This window comes from Protomyctophum bolini (genome assembly GCF_963924005.1).
Source record: "Protomyctophum bolini genome assembly, chromosome: 16".
Classification (NCBI taxonomy): Eukaryota; Metazoa; Chordata; class Actinopteri; order Myctophiformes; family Myctophidae; genus Protomyctophum; species Protomyctophum bolini.
Genome location: NC_137877.1, coordinates 6,711,832 through 6,730,659, shown reverse-complemented (window position 1 = coordinate 6,730,659; position 18,828 = coordinate 6,711,832). Strand labels below are relative to the sequence as shown.

The 18,828-nt window shown below is 41.3% G+C and overlaps 2 protein-coding genes across 4 annotated transcripts; both read left to right on the top strand.

The window, feature by feature from the left end:
• Nucleotides 1-1,789: 1,789 nt before the first annotated feature.
• On the top strand, nucleotides 1,790-6,703 carry LOC308331221 (uncharacterized protein). Of its 3 annotated transcripts, none has more exons than XM_080786504.1 (5): nucleotides 1,790-2,145; nucleotides 3,993-4,298; nucleotides 4,394-4,687; nucleotides 4,962-5,089; nucleotides 5,208-6,703. In XM_080786504.1, the coding sequence occupies exons 1-5, from the start codon at nucleotides 2,088-2,090 to the stop codon at nucleotides 5,331-5,333; spliced, it is 912 nt and encodes a 303-aa protein (XP_080642630.1). In that variant the 5' UTR covers nucleotides 1,790-2,087; the 3' UTR covers nucleotides 5,334-6,703. The 3 variants fall into 3 exon arrangements, with proteins under 3 accessions (XP_080642630.1, XP_080642629.1, XP_080642628.1); XM_080786503.1 differs by having other exon boundaries at nucleotides 4,394-4,693; nucleotides 4,965-5,089; XM_080786502.1 differs by having other exon boundaries at nucleotides 4,394-4,693.
• A 2,979-nt stretch (nucleotides 6,704-9,682) lies between these two features.
• On the top strand, nucleotides 9,683-17,655 carry piga (phosphatidylinositol glycan anchor biosynthesis, class A). Its single transcript, XM_080785555.1, has 7 exons — nucleotides 9,683-9,811; nucleotides 10,156-10,639; nucleotides 10,875-11,145; nucleotides 13,495-13,627; nucleotides 14,098-14,230; nucleotides 15,875-16,081; nucleotides 16,700-17,655. The coding sequence occupies exons 2-7, from the start codon at nucleotides 10,190-10,192 to the stop codon at nucleotides 16,994-16,996; spliced, it is 1,491 nt and encodes a 496-aa protein (XP_080641681.1). The 5' UTR covers nucleotides 9,683-9,811; nucleotides 10,156-10,189; the 3' UTR covers nucleotides 16,997-17,655.
• The last annotated feature ends 1,173 nt before the right edge of the window (nucleotides 17,656-18,828 follow it).

Below are 18,828 nucleotides of genomic sequence, written 5' to 3'. Positions count from 1 at the left end.
AGCTAAGACACATTTTAAAACGACCTAAAAACAGTTACATATTGTGGGGTTCTGTATGCATATTGCTCACCAAGGTTTATCATAACACATTATAACGCTTATTTGGGATGCATAGCAACTTGCTACAAATTTGTATTAATCTTTAGGGCCCCAAATTACACCTCAGAAAGCATTTATAGAGTGTCTATTTCACTCATTTATTTATTTTTTGACAGCAACTGCCTGTCGTTTCACCCCTCCCTATCTGAGTATTGGACAGTATTAAGATGTTGATATTGATTTTTTTATTCATCCTTAGCGCCACAAATAACACCTTAGAAAACATGAGTGTCTATTTCAAACACAAAGTGTTTTTTGATGGGGAGTCATATTTTGACAGGAGCAACTGCCTGTCATAATCCCCCCCCCCCCCTCCCCATTTTATTATTGGACACAAGTGTCTATTTCAAACATAACATGTTTTAGGTATTAGAATACTTGACATTAATAAGTCAGTATAATAAGCTTTATAATGCGTTATGATAAAGGTTATTATATACTTTATATAGAGCCTGGTCCTTCCATGTACCAGAAGTGTACCTCCCAGCCCTGGCAGAGTAGTTCTGGAGTAGTTCCAACGGATTGTGTGGCCCTGGATTTGCCCTAGTGGGACTGATTGATAGTCTGGTGACCACCGAGAGAGACGGGTGACAGCCGGAATGTAAACGGCACCCGGGTGAGCAGTATGGATTAGCATCCCAGCCTGTGTCCTCCGTGAGGAGGAAGACCAACAACCCTCGGTGAGGCCTTTAGGAGGGCCATGCAAGTAGCATGAACCTGCGGAACCATTGCCCACCACTCCTGAATGAACTATCTGGTGCTGGGACTCTGGTGCAACGCACAGGTCCTGGGCCTGGTGAGAGCAGGAGTGGACCTGGTGAGACATGGGAGGGGCCCGGACAGGTGATAACCCACAGAGCCTAGTCCTGCATGCACCAGAAGTGTACCTCCCAGCCCTGGCAGAGTAGTTCTTAACATAACAAACATTTCTACCTTATATCCAACAAACCCACTGATGCACCTAGGGACTATGGATGTACGCAGGTCAAAGAAAGAGATTGTCCACAGGTTCAATGTCATGTTGTTGTATTTACTTTCCTTTAAAGTGCATGGTACATTACAAGCAGCTCCTTCTGTGTTGTCTCTTCTGTGTTCTGTCTGGTAAAACTGGTTTGTCCACCAGGTGCATGCCGCTCCCCAATCACCCAGGCCTACATATGCTCTCTCTCAATCAATCAATTAGGCCTGGGGAGGCGTGCCCTTGGTGTCCAAACAGTGATTCCAATACATAATAACCCCTCAAACCAATACCCAATAATGCCAAATAATAACTACAACAATTGTGATAATAATAATAATAAATATACATACTAAACTTCTACAGATATCTTAGTTACAATGACATTGAATTGACATGTTCATTTTAAGTGTAAGGAATTTGGTGTTTCAGAAAGAAGAGCATTTTTTGCCTAGAGTTGTATAGGGCAGTTTGCTGAACAGTTGTGGCCATCTATTTTCCCGAGGGTCACGCACCGCACACTATAAAATATGGATATGGCCATATGGGTTTTTACAGTATAAACATTACATACACGTGCTGCCATCTAGTGGGCAGAACGCAAGCCTCCAGCCATTTAAGTGCGGGGACAATATTGTTGTAGGCGTGAAAAATGTGATTAGATTTCAAATGGCTCTAGTAACCCTGCATGAGTACATCAGGCCAATGAGGCCATAGTCCGACTAGCCTAGGAGGCTGTTTCACTCATGAACAGATTGTCTGACCAACCTGACAATAGTGGGAGCTGGGAGTGGATTCTAATAATCTGGAACTATCGTCACTCGTCAGATCTGAAGAGTGCACTTGCACTATAGCTATCAAACTTTCACTTTCAAAGCTAAGAGATGTGACTACTTGGTGTAACGATCGATGCCACTCTTTGCGTAATGGATTGTAAAATTGTTCGCACGGCACTTCGCAATCCAGTAATTTAAACGCTGTTACCGACAGGAGTATGAAATCTATCTGATTCAACCGTGCTCTTTGCAACATGCGGTTTAATATGCTGACCTTTCTGGGATTATCGCTGGTTTTAGTTGCTGCCTCGGGTAAGTAAACTCATTCTTAAATTGGCACAGTAATTAATTGAATTCACTTACGATACACTTCTGTGTGCATGCCATGGGCCGTAGGCTATACAACAAAAGCACAATGAAAATATTAGCCTCAGTTTAGAATCGGCTCTTATCTTTGGATCTGCAGAGATCGATGCCCCCTGGCCTGCCAGGCATGGGCACGTGTGCTTACCCGCCCCCCGTCTGTGTGTGTGTGTGTGTGTGTGTGTGTGTGTGTGTGTGTGCGTGTGCGTGTGCGTGTGACTGTGCGAGTGTGTGTGTGTGTGTGTGTGTGTGTGTGTGTGTGTGTGTGTGTGTAGACCAGTCATTAGTCATTAGCACGACTACATCCTTTTTTTGGCTCATAATCTTATGGGAAATCTCTGTTTGAACTCTGGATCACAGGCATATTCGAAACAATCCCTAAGGACCCAGCCCCACTTCCCCACAAGGTTCAAGGTTCTTTATTGTTACACCTTGTGTAAAGGTACATAAGAGTAAAACTGTTCCTTTTTTTATTGTTCTTTGACAGCAAAGGCTGTCAGGATGGGGGTTATAGTCGAAGTGGCCAAGGGCCAGCTAGTGGCACGCATGCTACACTACAGCCCCCACTGTCTCTCGTGAGACTCAGAGACAGTCAATAGGGAAGATGGCTGATGAGATGTTGGCGAGTCTCCAGGCAGGGCAGGGCATACATGCATCTGGGCCTGGCTCCTCCTTCATCTGACCTGAAGTGCAGAATACTTCTGTGCGTTGCGTCGTCATTGCCGCTGCTCAGTCTGCCTATGCAGACAAATCTATAGTACCGGTAGTACATTTTTAAGAAAAGGTGGCAAATTGGGAGAACAAAGTACTATAGGAGGTGACTTACCTATTTGACTCCCCACCTGAAGAAGTGAGTCTTCTTCAGACTACGGTGGAAAATTGGGGGGGACGGGACTCAAGTATTAATTGTTCTCTGTAGCTCTGCTGAAATGTAAACAGTCAGTGTAGTGCTTTGTATTCTCTTTCTTTTGCTTCTGAAGATGGAGATTCTTAATATATTTTTTATCCCACGATTTTGTAACCCATTTTTCACCCCTGTGTCAATCATCTAATGTGATCCTGGGCTCTACACACCCTCCACCAACCTAGTCCCCATATATGGGGGACAAGGGGAGAGCAACGGACTTGAACTCATGCTTCCTTCATGCCTGAGTGTCCAAGTTGCTCCTTTACACCTGACAGGGGGGAGTTTCCCTGGTTGGACGTAGTGCGTGGAAGGAACACGTTATTCCAACCAGTTCCTTTCCCCTCCATCAGGCGCCCCGGCTGGCCAGGGGGAGGCAGTTTAGTGACCAGGATTACTGCATGTTTTTTGTGAGGGTATCTATCTACCCTAGGGGACACAGGGAGAACATGCAAACTCCACACAGAAAGGCCATTTCGCCAACCCCGCCTTCGGGTATGGGCACTGAAGATGGAGATTGATGACATAAAGAACAATAGCCAGTCGGTGCGGTATGCATATTTTCTGTGTCAAATACTTGGTGGAGGAAATGAAAGGAGATAGTATAGTTACTGGTTTTACAACTTTGTTATTATTATGGATTTGGATTGCAATGTGTTGTGACTTGTGAATGACGAAAACATATCCGATTGGGTATGCAATGGTGTTCATCATCATCTGAAAGAATAGGATGTCTTGAGACTGAGAGTACTTAAAATCTGAAGTTGATGTGTGCATAAACAAAACAAACATGAGTCCCTTAACTGATTTACAAGGACATTTATAAAGGAAAATACTTTGATGAGATGTTGATAAAAGACATGACCATACATGTTTCCTTTGCCTTTTCTAGGCTACAAAAAAGTGGATATCCAAGTGGCCTTGGAAGACAGCATTCTCCTGGCATGCCCTTGCTTGAAGAGAGACATGGCCAGGGACGTTAGTTGGCAAACTAAGACCAAGAATATCCTCAGCTACAAAGCGAACATCACAAACCTCAGTGATGAATACAAGGACAGGGCTGAAATCTTCCTGACAAAGGATAGTAACAACTGCTCTCTTCTCCTGACCAACATCACAAAGTATGATCAGGGGGTGTACAAGTGCAATTACTACAACCCACTGTACAACTACACGGAGTTTAACTTAACAGTTGTTGGTGAGTCTGCACTCACTCACTCACTCACTCTCTCACACATTCTGTTCTATGTATGCAGCCTAATCCTACAGTAAATCCTATCCTTCCATCTCCAGTGAGCTACACAGTGTGTCAGAGGGTTCTCTCAGTCATGAAAGGCACCAGTGAGAGGACCTTTCAGTGTGATGTTAAAGGGAGATCCCCAGGAGCCCTGATTCACTGGACGTTATATGGGGAGCGTCTGCCAACACCTACCATAAGCTTTCAGAATGTTTCTAACGGACTCTACCATCTGAGCAGCCACTTGACAATAGAACTGAACGGGACGTCAGAAGTTGAACCTCTGTGTGTTGTTGAGCACACACATCACACACAATTATATCTTACCAACAGCACCTGCATTGTAGATGGTAAAGGTGATTATTTGATCTTTTATATAATATGTTGTGCTTAAAATTAAATACATACAATGTACAACAAAACAAGTACACAGGGAGAACTGAGAAGATTAAATAGGATGAATTGAGGATATCCTAATGAACCAAATAGAGTCATTATATTTCCAGAGATATGTTTCAGGAACTGGCTATGAAAATGAAAACCTCACAATTCAGGTTTACAGCTGTGAAGGGCTTTTGGGCTTTTGAAGTGCCATATTTTCTTATTTCTGTGTTTGCTTTTCAGAAGAAAGAAAAATCGGAAAACAAACAAGTGAGTCAGTGATTGCTATCAGCTCCTCTGTCGTCGTCGTCATCATCATTGTATTGTTTCTGCTTGCTTTGTATCTGGTCCTGTATCGTCCAAGAGCTAAGGTAAGTACTTCTATTTCAAATCTACTACCTGATATTGCATGCCAGACTGCACACCATTCATCACCCTAGGAAGCTTCTTTGTAAACACGAGTGGTTTTTAAAATGTTTCTTGTTCTAGAGAGATACAGAGAAGAGGATACGTGAGAGAAGAGGCGAGAGTGAAGAGAACGGCTTAACACTGATTGAACAAAGTGCATCAGATCATATCAACAACAGTGACGGTTTGATTCAGAGTACCGTTTAGCAATTATGACACCGTCTTTTGGCAGATCTTTACCACAAGTATATAACTAAAAGGAACCATCTGGCATTCACATAAAACTGTGCAACACTCGATTGTGTACAAAGAGTATTAATTTTACTCTGAATGGCACAATTGGCCCGGGTTGGTGAGAAACTGTGCACACCCTGGAGTAGAACACATTTCACATTTTGTCATGTTACTCCTACACGCTACACATGTGATGAACACGTGTGATGAAGTACATGTGATGAAGACATTTGATTTTTCATATTCCACCCTGATGGAAGATTGGCTTCCAAAGTTTGCAGGAGTGGCCCATTTTGAAAGAAATGTCTCAAATCTTGCCATGAAGGTTAAAGATTGCCATGGAACCTTGCACGCAAATTCAAACTAGGCCAAGGATTAAATGCCAGGGTGAGATAAAGCTCTGTGTCAGTGGAATGAATTGTCATTTTTGAATGATTTGGTTACGCTACGGGGAAGCATGTACGTATGGAAAAAAGGATGAGGCTTGAGATGAAACTTTGAAAGTATCTGGGGAGAGGAAAGATTTCCTGACGCAAACCCGGTACTGGAGACGGTGTAGTGTAGTCATATGGTCTGAGCCACAGTATCACAGGCTGCACTTAAAGTCCCTGGAGTCAAAAGAGAGGAACATTGTGCACCTACAGCAAGGCAGACTCAATACTATGAGAGATGCCATAAAACCTGACAGAAATATTTCCGTAATGTTATTTTGGTGTAGGTAGGACAATAGATTACCTTTTCGAGGTCCTTTGATAGGAATGGCAGCTTGGAAATGGGTCTACCGCAGTGTAGCCTACTGGAATCCTGAAAATCTTTTTTGACTGAAATGTCAAAGAGGAATGAGAATTGCATCTACGCTAGTTAACTGCCTTATTGTTTTGCATTCTGTACAAATACTGAATTGGCCATTTGCCTTAACAGTGTGGGGGTTTGAGGAACTGTTAGAGAATGATGTTAGAGTTTCAAGACATGCATCCAAGCACTTGATAAAAACTTTAATTGAACTGAGAGTTAAATTCACACTCCATATTTTGTTGTGTCATTTGTGTGTGTGTGTGCGTGTGCGTGTGTGTGTGCGTGTGTGTGTGTGTGTGTGTGAGATAAACCTGAGGGAAATGTTTTGAGGACATATATAGGGCGCGTTCGGAAATAGCGCACTGCGCGCACTGTGCAATGCAAACTAATAGTGAAGTGCGCTCCGCTCCGGTGTGGTATTTCCGAACGCGCCACTAAAAACACTGTGAAAATCGATGACTCCGAAGTATCTTTCATAATATCAGCTGTCCAAGAATACAAGCATACCTACATCTTCCATTGTTCATTGTAGTTTTGGGGAATCATTTTTTGTACTGTAGAGAGAAGTTGGTTTGTGGGATAGTGGCCCATGTGTTATGGTTGATATTGAAGTCAAGTAAATGTGCTACTGATAATCATGTGTTTTTGCCTTAAATTAATACAAATCCCACCAATGTGAGAATTGTAGTAAATTAAACTATGAATTGCAGACATTTGTAATTGTAACTTTAATTGTGCTCATTTTGTGATTGTGTTAGGGTTAGTAAACTGCAAGTCAGGTCTGGTACATTTTGCACTAGTCTATTTCCTAGATAGGTTATGATTATTTCCCCGTCTGTTACCTATTCTCCCCATATAGCAGATAAGCAGACAAAACAGATTTGCCAGTTGCCACACTGAATATTGGGTATTACAGCCAATGATTTAACTGGATCTTGGTTTTAACTTAAGGCTACTCTCCTAAGAGCCAATCTCGTTCAAATATTTTTTACATCTATAAATGTTCAGTAAAACTTGTTTTGAATAAATCAGTAAAGGAAAACAGTTACAGTTGAGTTGTCAAATGTTTTCCAAAGGTGAATTACACTAGTTGTGCTAAACATATTGAAAAAACTTTTTGGAGAATGTAGTAGAATGTAGTAGACGTTTTTAATCCAACTATGCAATGATGCACTTTGCATTTGTTGTTATCTTTCAATAGTGTATTTGTTTATAGGATGCATGCATAATTATGTTACACTATGATTGTGAAATTAGATTTATTTAACATTAAACCTATACAGGTTTTTTCTTTTTCATGTTTGTTTTAAAAACGCCATTGACAATGAAGATAAGTTAATATTTGATTTGTCCCTAACACAAACATTAAATCCCATTAACAATAAAGAGAATTTGTTTGTTTTGACACCGTTTGTTTTACATCACCATTACAACACCTAATCATATAGCAACATTAGACTTTAATACACTGACACGAAACAAGCCAGGAACGCCCAAAAACGTCACATCTGGTTTTTTACCCTCATGGGCAGAATTTTCTATGGCAGCCAATGCAACTTTTTCCAATCCTTAATCACATACGGACAAACATCTATGCCGATAATATCTAACTTGCGGAGGTAACGTGCCTTGTCCACGGGCAACAGATCTTTCAACGTATGGCATTGCAAATACGTTTGATAATCGCTACAATGCGCAATATTGTTTTGGAAATGCCGCAAATTGCATCGCAGTGAACGAGAGCAAATCACAACTTACCCTGGGGGTGGTGACTCCGCCCTGAATACGCGTTGTCGTGTCAGTGTATAGCACCCATCACTTCACACGGGTGTGATTTTTTTTATAAACACGTGATGAATCTTTTGAGTTGATGGTGTATTTATTGGATTTCTGCCTATTAACTATAAAGGGAAACATCTGCCAAACACAGCTAAATCCAGCGTTAATTTAATTTAGTCCAAGTTGTAATTTGGCACTCTGGATTGTGTTAATTGTGACTGTAGTTCGCAGATTACTATGAAAACCAATGAACAAATATTTCTGACTGCCTTTTCATAATGCCTGACCTTTGGTAAACATAACTATTATGGTCTACTATAGTTTCTGAGGACGATAAGCTATGGGCTATGTTACATAAAGGCTCTGACATATGCCCAGCACTACTGAGGCAATTAAGCTTTGTGTCTAGATGTGTCAATCACTTTCACAGACTGGTCCTATTAAATGAACAGTATGAGAATTCCATTCATATTTTATTTGCAGAATAGAGGGTATGCGCATGCTTAAAGTGAATGGCACATCGAGTGGCAAAGCAACATGCAAAGTGAGTTTAACATTGTTTAACGTCGTTTAATGCAATCAGACAGGACTTTTCTGTTTGGATGCAGGGGTTGTCAAGGCCAGAAAGTAGTTTTGACACTCAGTAGGCATTCCTGCATAACTTCCGGGTTTGATGATGATGTCACACGCATACCCTCTATAAGAAAAGAATGTCCAAATTGTCCATTGATGAAATGGTTAATGGGGAAAATCCAAATTCTCCATGATACCTATCTGGTATCGACTACTTGGCAATAGTCTTTGAAACATGCCGCATTATTGTGTAAGGTTTTGCATTTCTAACAACTTGGGTTGACTGTCAACTTTTTGTCAAGGTTGAATTACCTGCTCAGCCTGCCGGAGGCAGGTGAATCTGAAGCAGTGGTGGACAATCCCCACCCATGTTTTCAAAAGTTTAAAGAAGTATTGTGATTTTAATCCATATGCGTGCAATCCAGAATCAGACTGATTCTGCAGATTTTTTATCCGTTTTTCAAAACATTTTCAGATTGGATCACTCTGATCCAGATACCACAGTCTCAGTGGTCTAACAGGTCTAACCATTTGACAGAGATCAACAACATCCATATTTGTAGGCCTATTCTTCGACATATGGCTCTGTATTGCCATCTGTTGGCCAAATAATGTTAAGCTATAATATTTTGGATGGATAAGGCATAAATTGAATGCTTCATCAGCTTGTCTGACCAGATGTGAGACAGAGACTGCATATTACTCAGTTTGTAGCTTTTATTTTTATTACCAATAGGTTACCTTCATGTGTGTATTTGTTCAGAAAGAAGTCAGACACCATTCCATTTTACAAACCTGTAATGAATTCATCCTTTTTGGCTGTTCATCTCCATCCATGCGCTCCACTGCTGGATCTCTCCTCCTTGGTGTCTGTAGAGGTCCCATGACCTATATGACTGTCAGAACCTCATTAAAGGTCTTGGTCCAGGCAGCTCTTGCAGCTTTTTTTTTTTTTAATATTTGAAACAAAGGTTCGGATTGACCAAATTTGGATATGAAATGTATCTAGAATAATGATCAAATTATTTATGTATAGGCCTAGTAGGCCTACATAACATAATGTTTATCATTATTGAAGTGTGTGTGTGCGCGCGCGCGCGCGTGTGTGCGTGTGTGTGTGTGTGTGTGTGTGAGACTGTCAGCCAGAGTGGGTGGGTTCTGGGCTGACTATCACATCATGACGTAGGTACCAGGAAGTGACTGCTGCTCCAGTGTTTGTTGTGTTAGCCGGCTTATTTTGTAAGTCACATCTATAAGTAATCTATGTTACGTTGTATGCGGTGAATCACCACTTCTTGTACATGGTAAGCCAGTTATATGACACAGACTTCTAGCAACTGCCTTGTTGAATATGACTAGCTAAACGTTAGTAAGCTAACTCTGCTATGCTAATAAAGCAATGCTTATGTAGTCTACGAAACAACTAATTAAATCAGGCGTTGGTGACATTCTTACAATTACAAACATGGCCAAGTACGCCAACGAGCTAATCGTGTACAATACATTATAGTAATCATGTCATGTGTTGTATACCACACTTCGTGTTCTTTATGTATTTTCAATAAGTAAAGTCATGTTGACTGTACAAAATATGCCGTGTTATGTGTGAAGAGGGTGGGTCAAATTGCATTGTTGTATTCTCTTATAGGCACTTTTATGAATATTGGAAGTTGCCCTGTACAATGGGCCAACGGAGGAGGGACCCAGCTCTCCGGCCGGGTCCTCTTTCCAAGAGGTGTGGCACCCCCCCAGCTGTGTCCCACCAAGTCCCTGGCAGGAAGCACAGCATCTGCATGGTGTCCGACTTCTTCTATCCAAACATGGGAGGAGTGGAGAGTCATATATACCAACTGTCTCAGTGTCTGATGGAAAATGGACATAAGGTGGTGATAGCCACCCACGCCTATGGCAGTAGAAAGGGGGTCCGCTACCTAACCAATGGATTGAAGGTCTACTACCTGCCCCTGCAGGTCATGTACAACCAGTCGACGGCCACCACTTGCTTTCACAGCCTGCCACTGTTACGCTCCGTGTTTTTTAGGGAGCGCATAACTGTGGTCCACGCACACAGCTCCTTCTCCGCCATGGCCCACGATGCGCTGTTTCACGCTAAGACCATGGGCCTTAACACGGTGTGTAACTAATCTGTTTATTTTGATCATAGTGAGGTCATTGTTGCCATTCCTTTGTATATTTTTAAGTTATTGCTCAATTCTGCCCTGTGCAGTCTCCATTTACAAAGCTTTAAAAAGCTAACGGAAAATAAAATGCAAAATCTTTCTATTCATATGTTCCAAATATCCAAAGCCAAATAATAGGCGTAACCTGATGTCATCCTAACGTTAATAATATGTTCATTATTTCCAGGTGTTTACCGACCACTCACTCTTCGGCTTTGCAGACCTGAGCTCAGTGCTGACCAACAAGCTTCTGACAGTGTCCCTGTGTGACACCAACCATATCGTGTGTGTGTCATACACCAGTAAGGAGAACACGGTGCTGCGGGCAGCGCTTTGCCCAGAGATAGTGTCCGTCATTCCCAATGCTGTGGACCCCACGGATTTTACCCCTGACCCGTCTCTGCGCCAAGGCGGCAGAATTACTATTGTGGTGGTCAGCCGACTCGTCTACCGCAAAGGTACTTTGAAGATTACTATTATTGATGACTTTTGTTTATCGTCCTGAGGGAAATTCGGGTGAAAAACGTGAAATGCAGGAGAGATACAGGTAAAATAAAGTCTAAAGAAAATAAGATGGCTTAGAATCTGGCTCTGAATATCTTGGAATGGGAACCAGCATGCCTCAGCCTAACGGGTATGATATGAAAAAGGAGTGCTTGTTTTCGTGGAGTTCACTCTCCGCAGCGAGCCGGGGCCCCCCGTCAAAAAAAATGAATTACATCTCGGAGGTACCGAGACTAGTGGGGAGGATTTACGATTCTGTCCATAACTGTACATAACTCATACTCTGAGTTGACTGAAGGTGACGTTGCAACGCTGGGTGATATAGATACTGTATGTGTAGATATGTACAGTCTATCTTAATTTAGAAGATAGTTTTGATCATTCTAGACTAGAGTAAATATAACAATAATTAGTGCAATTTACTCTATGGTGTAATTAGTGTGGTTGCCCTAACAGGGCAACCAGACTATTGTTATTGTAAATGAGCAATACTTTGCCGCACACACTCGAGCCATATGTCAAATTGACCGGCTTCATCGGGAATCGTGTGCTTGTATTTTGCTAAGAGATCCGTTGTATAGTTTAATTGATATTAATTAATTAGTTCTCCATAGACTTATAATGGGGAAATCGAAGACTACATTTTTTTCCATTGGAGAGTGGAGACTGTAAGCGCCATATTTACAAGACTTGGGAGGGAGGTTCATAATAATTATGAAAATTAATTGAAAAGGAATTACATCAGTCGGCCTCATGGTGGCGCTATAACAGCCCACTTTACGTTTTCCCCTATAACTCTTGAACCGTAAGGTACAATCAAATTTTCTTTTTCCATGGATTCCTTTGGTCATGATGCATTTCCACATATAGGCCACGCCCATTTTCGTCAGGAAAGAAATTCCTGCAAATTTGAATTTTCTCCAAAACACACTTTTGGCTCCTCCTCCTACAGATTTTGTAAATGTATTGGAAATTGGAGTCAAGTAAAGTACAAATACCTTAAAATTGTACTTAAGTACAGTATTTGAGTAAATGTACTTATTTACTTTCCACCACTGGGTTAACGGCAGGAGGATGAGTTAACAAAACGTCAACAAAGAGAGAAGTATATGACCAAGCTGTCCGTCTGATGACAAAAGAAAGGAGAGAGAAGTATGACTAAGACACAGAAGTGGTCAATGTTATCCTCAACTTCATATTGACATCTGTTGTCCAGATCATATCTCGCTGCAGGGCTGAATCATTCAGGCCGCGGTAGTCAAGTCATACACCCAGCCAGGCCACCCTATCCCTTTACCCACACACGTGTACGTTTGGATTACAACAGAGCCATAGAGTATAGACAGAGTTGCGACATTGAGGGCGCAGAAAACAGCTCGGTCACGTGGTCATGTACTCACGCGAGCCCTATCGACTACAATACATTCCGTAAACCTCCGTATTTCAAATCTCTGTTTTTATGCCAAATATTGTGATATCGATACGATATACGATATTACCGTTAAAATGTCATATTCTACATTTTAAGTGTTGCAACACTTATACATACACGCACGCACACGTGTGAGGATTGAAAAACCATAAAACCTGGGTGATCTATTCTACTGTATGCTATCAAATTGTATGTTTATTCACGCAGCATAGTACTGTACAGTATATTGGTGTTTTAAGAAATATGTTATACTTAAGCTATTGAAAAGTAGCAGATCTACAAGCTCATAACGAGGCACCGAGTGCCACGCTACGAGCTTGTAGGTCTGCTATTTTTTAAAAATCGTGAAAATGTGTTGCAAATCTTTGAATATATATTCTGTCAGAGCGATCGTTTTTAACTCAATCTTTGCTTCATGGGGGGTCCCTGGAACAACATATTTTCAGATGGGGGTCGGCGGCCAATTACATATATTTTTGGGGTCCTTGACATGAAAAACTTTAAGAATCACTGACATAGAAACATAGGGTTTTCAGAAAACTGACATTTGCTTTTTGTCATCAGTTTCCTCCTTTAAGTGAAAGAAAAGTAGTGTCAAAATATCTTTTGTATATTCGGTTTCAAAACAGGCCGTATAGTAGCTTTTCGTGCTGGGGCCCTTTACCGTTTTACCGTTTGTCGCAAAAACATGATTTTTGGAAGATAAATATCCGTGAATATCCGAAAGTAGTTATGCATGATCACAGGGGTGACGTGACATTGTAATTGGCTGGCAATATTAGTGGGAGGGGCCTATGTAAGCGACTACCACACTTTGCAATTTTGAAAAATTGCGACCTTTCTAGTTGTGAATGTTGTCATTATTATTTAGGTATCGATCTTCTTGGTGGAATAATCCCAGAGCTCTGCATCAAACATCCAGACCTTCATTTTCTAATTGGTGGAGAAGGGCCCAAGAGAATTGTACTGGAGGAAGTGAGGGAGAAGTACCAGCTACATGACAGGTAGTGCGTGTGTGCATGTGCGTGTGTCATAGGACATGCTTAGATGTGTAATAGAGTGTCGCAGTCCCGCCCCCTTTCAGAACGACGAGCGGCCCGGAAAATAATTTCCCGTTCATTTTTCCTAGACGTTTCAAAACGTATTTATTTAAAGACCTTTAGGCCTCGGACAAAGCCAACTCGGCTCCTGACAAATCTTGACGATAAACAACTTATTTGGGGCCAAACAAATGAATTGAAAGAAGACAAACTCTACGAAAAAGTGTTGTAACATGCCCTTTAGTACAGTACAGTGACAGTACAGTACAGTAGAGGGACCCCCACACGGTAACTGTCATTTCTCAACCGTTTCGGACGCGGGGCGGCTCACCGGAATGAATGGGAAATTCTCTTCCGGGCCGCTCGTCGAGGGCGGGACTGCGACGCTATATTGTAGCCTAAGATAAATCTTGTTTTAAATCTCTTCCCACCAGGGTCAGACTCCTTGGGGCTCTTGAGCATAAAGATGTACGTGATGTTCTGGTTCAAGGTCACATCTTCCTAAACACCTCTTTGACAGAAGCCTTCTGCATGGCCATAGTGGAGGGAGCCAGCTGTGGACTGCAGGTTTGCTCTTTACTCATACTGACTAAATAGCATAAATATCTTCAAAACGCATATGGCAGCATGCTGTATCAGAATTGCAAGCAATAGTTCCTAACGATTAACTTTCATTGCACTACATTCATTGCAACCAGGGAAACCCCCTGTCAGGTGAAAAGAAGAGGCTTGGGCACTTCATGCATAGAAGGAAGCATGGGTTCAGTCCATTGCTCTCCCCAGGTTGGCGGAGATAATTGACACTGGGTTACAAAATCGTGGGATATAAATTATATAAAAAAATATTTACTAAAGCTGCTCAAAGATAATCTTGCCTAACCATTACATAACCCAACAGAAGGTGGCAGTATAGAGTAAATTATTCAAACCTTCTGAAGCATAGGCTACTGTTGTCACTTTCATCAGTGACAATAACAGTAGCATTTGTTTACTAAAGAAAAGGCGGTGATCCGAGCACTCAAAAGGTTAAAAAATGAGGGTGGATAAAAATAAATGTACTTTATTTAGAAAAGTTAACATGAGCCAACATGTTTCTACTTGCCCTGATGAAGACTCTTTGTGAGTTGAAACATGTTGGCTTATTTTAACTTTTCCCACCCTTTTCTTTAGTATTCCAGTCTCACTGATCCTCGAAGCACCAGAACCTACTTTACATTATTATAATATATTTTTGCATCTCCATCGAGCACCTCATTGATTTTCTTTTTGTAGCTTTAAAAACATTAGTTTACTTTATTTTGAGAACTTATGGCTTAAGTTGGCATAATGTCAGTTTTACAAATACATTCTTCCTATTAATGTAAGGCATTACACTGCCCCACGTAAGTTCTTGGCCTCTCACTTCAACATCATTGAAAATAAATGCAAGATCCCATCAAATGTTTAAGTCACTTTTGGAATTTCAAACCAATGCAATTAATAATACAAAATGGGGCACAGATTGGTATTTAATCGGTCCCAGTTCCACCAAGATGACTGAGCAACTTTGTGATTATTGTATCCCACACAAATGAGTTAGGAATGCAATCAGGTGAAATGTTAACTTGCACACTCGTTTTTGGTGGCAGTCTAGAGCCCTGTTCTTGCAGAGAGATTCAGTATAGGCAGGCAGCAGCTGCCTGCGACTGATGGGAGAAATACAAAAGGAAACCAAACAAAACATTGTGTACTTGCCCACCTGGGCATGTCTTGGCAGGTTTTGCATGCCTGTTGGTTTTTCTAAAATGCCGACGAGCAATCGGCCAGTCCTTATTGTCGGATACTGGCTTCCTATTTGACCATTTTATATAAATTGTTGTGGCATTATTGTGGGATTTAATTTGCATCAATTCTTGCAATCACAAGGTTGCATAATCCTGGAGGGCGTTGTGTATTGTTAAGATGGATCCACATATATTTATCAAACTCTACCCATGACCCAAAGCAATCAACAGCTACTGTCCTGAGTGTCCTCTCTGTAACTTGATGGAAGTTGTTTTGAGAACAGGTTCAAAGAGACATTTGCTGCAGAAGTGTTTCAGAAGCCTCAGAACACATTTGTAACCTATTCAAAACTGAGCATAAATCCTGCTTTACTGGACAACTAGTTGACGAGTCATCATTAAGAACCAGTATAATGTGTATGTGTGCTTATTTAATATTTTTCTGTAGGTGGTCAGCACTCGTGTAGGGGGCGTTCCTGAGGTTTTGCCAGAGGACCTGATCACCCTTTGTGAGCCTACTGTGCGGTCTTTGTGTGCTGGCCTGGAAACGGTCATTGCAAGGCAACGAGCAGGGTCTGTTCAATCCCCCACCTCTATCCACGCCCGTGTGCGAAACCTATACACCTGGAGAAATGTGGCAGAGAGGACCGAAAAGGCAGGTTTCACATTTAACATTAATTGAAGAGGTTAATGATTGTGCTTTGCTAATGTTGGTTAGGATGTACTATACAGTACTGTATGTTTCACTGTCTGGTGGGGTCTGTAACTCAGTGAGTGTACACTGGCCAAATTTGACTAAGGGACTGCCATTGGATTTCTTTCGATTTTCGTTTTTTCATGTCGTATGAAAGCAGGGAATCATAGCTTCAAATTGACATTGGTTGTTCAGTTTGACCCACCAGTTTAGGAGATATGGAGTAATGTCTTGCAGAAAACAGCGAGTTGAGAAAAGAGAGCTTGAAAGGTTCACTTCTGTGGACTCTAACATTACACCTAGCTACATGTTTAAGCATTTATTTCATATTTACATGTCGATTTCAGCTCTGACACTTATTTCAGACATGCTCTAGTATGTGAAGAGTCTGCCTGTGCTATTAACTCATTTTGGATTTAAAAAAAAAGTTTTTCTCCTCTGCTGGAGGTTGCGCGATGGCAGGCTCTCAGTCAAATCTGGTCACATTTACTGTGGCCTGCCACCTATGCATAACAAACGGGGGTTTCCTTAAAATTAAAAAGTGAGTACCACTGCAACTGAGCAACATGTGTCTTTCAGGTTTACGACAGGGTGGCCGGAGAGGAGGTGCTCCCTCTGAACAGACGTTTGCTCAGGCTGAGGGCTCACTGTGGCCCAGTGGCTGGATCCATTTTTGCCTTTGTGGCTGTCCTAGACTTCCTGTTCCTGCTCCTCCTGCAGTGGCTCATCCCAGATCGGGTCATGGATGTTGCCGTGGACGCCTCTGGCCCTCATGGACTGTGGGGACCAGGACCGGGCGGTAAGAAATGTCCAAAACAGAGTGCCATGAAGTCAACAGCACTGTCATTATCGACCAACACTAAGCTACTAAGGTAAATCCAAGGCCTCGGCTTTCTCTACTGCCGTTCCTGCTGTTGGCTCCTCCTCGTGCACTGATGTTAAAGACGATGACGTGTAGAACTTGACCAGCCAAAGCACAATGAATTGATTTGAGTCTTATTCATGTTTACATTTAAATAATATAAAGGGACTAACAGACATTTGTGATAAAGCACTTGATCAACTATTTAAAGTTCATATGTTATAAACCACTGATGGTGCTGGGAAACTCGAGCACTCCTTTGGGCTTTATTAACCATATTCACATCTATTTTGTTCTTATGTCATACTCGATGTAAGCAAAATGGCTTCCATGACTCTAAATGAACATGCCATGACTATGATCCATTAAGGGTGATTTATACTTAGTTGTGCACAGCAAGCTGTGTTGTGAACTTGTAGATCTGCTATTTTCGATATGCAGCACATGGTGCACATGCACAATCAAGTATATATCAGGCATTGGGCCTCTGTATTGTCATGTTTTCCTAATACATGCAAATACAGAAGAGATCAGTGCATTCTCATTGTATGTATTCTAATTCATACAATGCCAAAGAAGTCGTGGTTATGCAAAGAAATATATTTTTTCTGCTTTTATATGGTGTATGCTTTTTTGCTTTTATAATCTTACATCTCCTAACAGTTATAAGGCTTTCAACTACTGTAGAGCTTTTGCGGTTATTGGAAGAGTGAAATAAATTATAAAACAATATATAATTATTATTTTTGTATTCCTAATGATACAAAAACTGCGTTTTGCCTGGGTTTGTGTGACCATTTTAATTTGTTATGGACTGTAGAATTGATTTTGGTCACACGAAACACATAAGATTTTGGGCATGCTTTGTGTGTAACACATGGTGGTATCACCCCTGATGCGTGACAAGAAAACATACGTTTGCATTACCAAAGCAAAAAGCTCCCATACTGTAACAAAGGAGGGTGGGGTGAATTAGCCATGGATTCAGCCAAACAGAATTACTGTTAATCAGCTGTAGCGGATGCACATGTTGGAATTTACTATTTTGCTGCCGCTCAAAGAGAAAATGTCCATGTAAACACACGCATCGGTTGGCAGAGTTCCCTCCAGGTGTATGGGGGGATAACATACAATTAGTAGAGGAGGCTGAACAAACCATCAAAAAGGACGCACATACCTATAGGCTGGGTGCTGGATCAAAATGAAGTCATATAAGAAATGGAAAAAATCCACACACAAATTCAGGCTCCCAAATATCTTCACTTCAATCAGGTTAAAGTTTTAAACCTGATTAAAGTACTAAGGGCTAACATGCAATGCCTGTGTATATCTTTGTTCAGGGCGATTACTTTACTATTTGAGGTGAGGTTTCAGGCTGCTGTGTCGCCCCCTGTCTCCTGCCTCTTGCACAAAATATGACCCTGCCATTATAAAATGCACTCAATCCATATTACAGTGAGGAATACAATTACAACCACCTTTTAGTCCTAACGTTGTATGCACAATGCTCCAATCACAGTGTTGTAAGAGACTCTGCTTTACTTTTAGAGAGCCGTAAAACTCCTCGTAATTAATCTGCAAACAACACCTACACTGAAGGTGAGAATCACCCACCATGCCATAGTGACTACAGTGTTGCACTGCAAATATACTGTATATGACTTACACTACATTGCAATAATAATAAATAATAATTTAATGTAACAAGCAATTACAGACTTGTGTATGGTTATAGAGACATGGGAATTTTACAGAAACAAAACAAATATTTCATAAATTCGTAGAAATTGAAAACCAGCTGGAATACAACATTAATGTACGATGCATAATATATCTCAATGGACCG

Excerpts from the sequence above, each read along its gene's own strand:
- LOC308331221 (XM_080786502.1), top strand. The coding sequence starts at position 2,088 with ATGCGGTTTAATATGCTGACCTTTCTGGGATTATCGCTGGTTTTAGTT. Across the intron at positions 4,299-4,393 it reads GTTTAACTTAACAGTTGTTG|TGAGCTACACAGTGTGTCAG; the intron begins GTGAGTCTGCAC and ends TTCCATCTCCAG. Across the intron at positions 4,694-4,961 it reads CTGCATTGTAGATGGTAAAG|AAGAAAGAAAAATCGGAAAA; the intron begins GTGATTATTTGA and ends TTTGCTTTTCAG.
- piga (XM_080785555.1), top strand. The coding sequence starts at position 10,190 with ATGGGCCAACGGAGGAGGGACCCAGCTCTCCGGCCGGGTCCTCTTTCC. Across the intron at positions 11,146-13,494 it reads CCGACTCGTCTACCGCAAAG|GTATCGATCTTCTTGGTGGA; the intron begins GTACTTTGAAGA and ends ATTATTATTTAG. Across the intron at positions 16,082-16,699 it reads TGGCAGAGAGGACCGAAAAG|GTTTACGACAGGGTGGCCGG; the intron begins GCAGGTTTCACA and ends TGTGTCTTTCAG.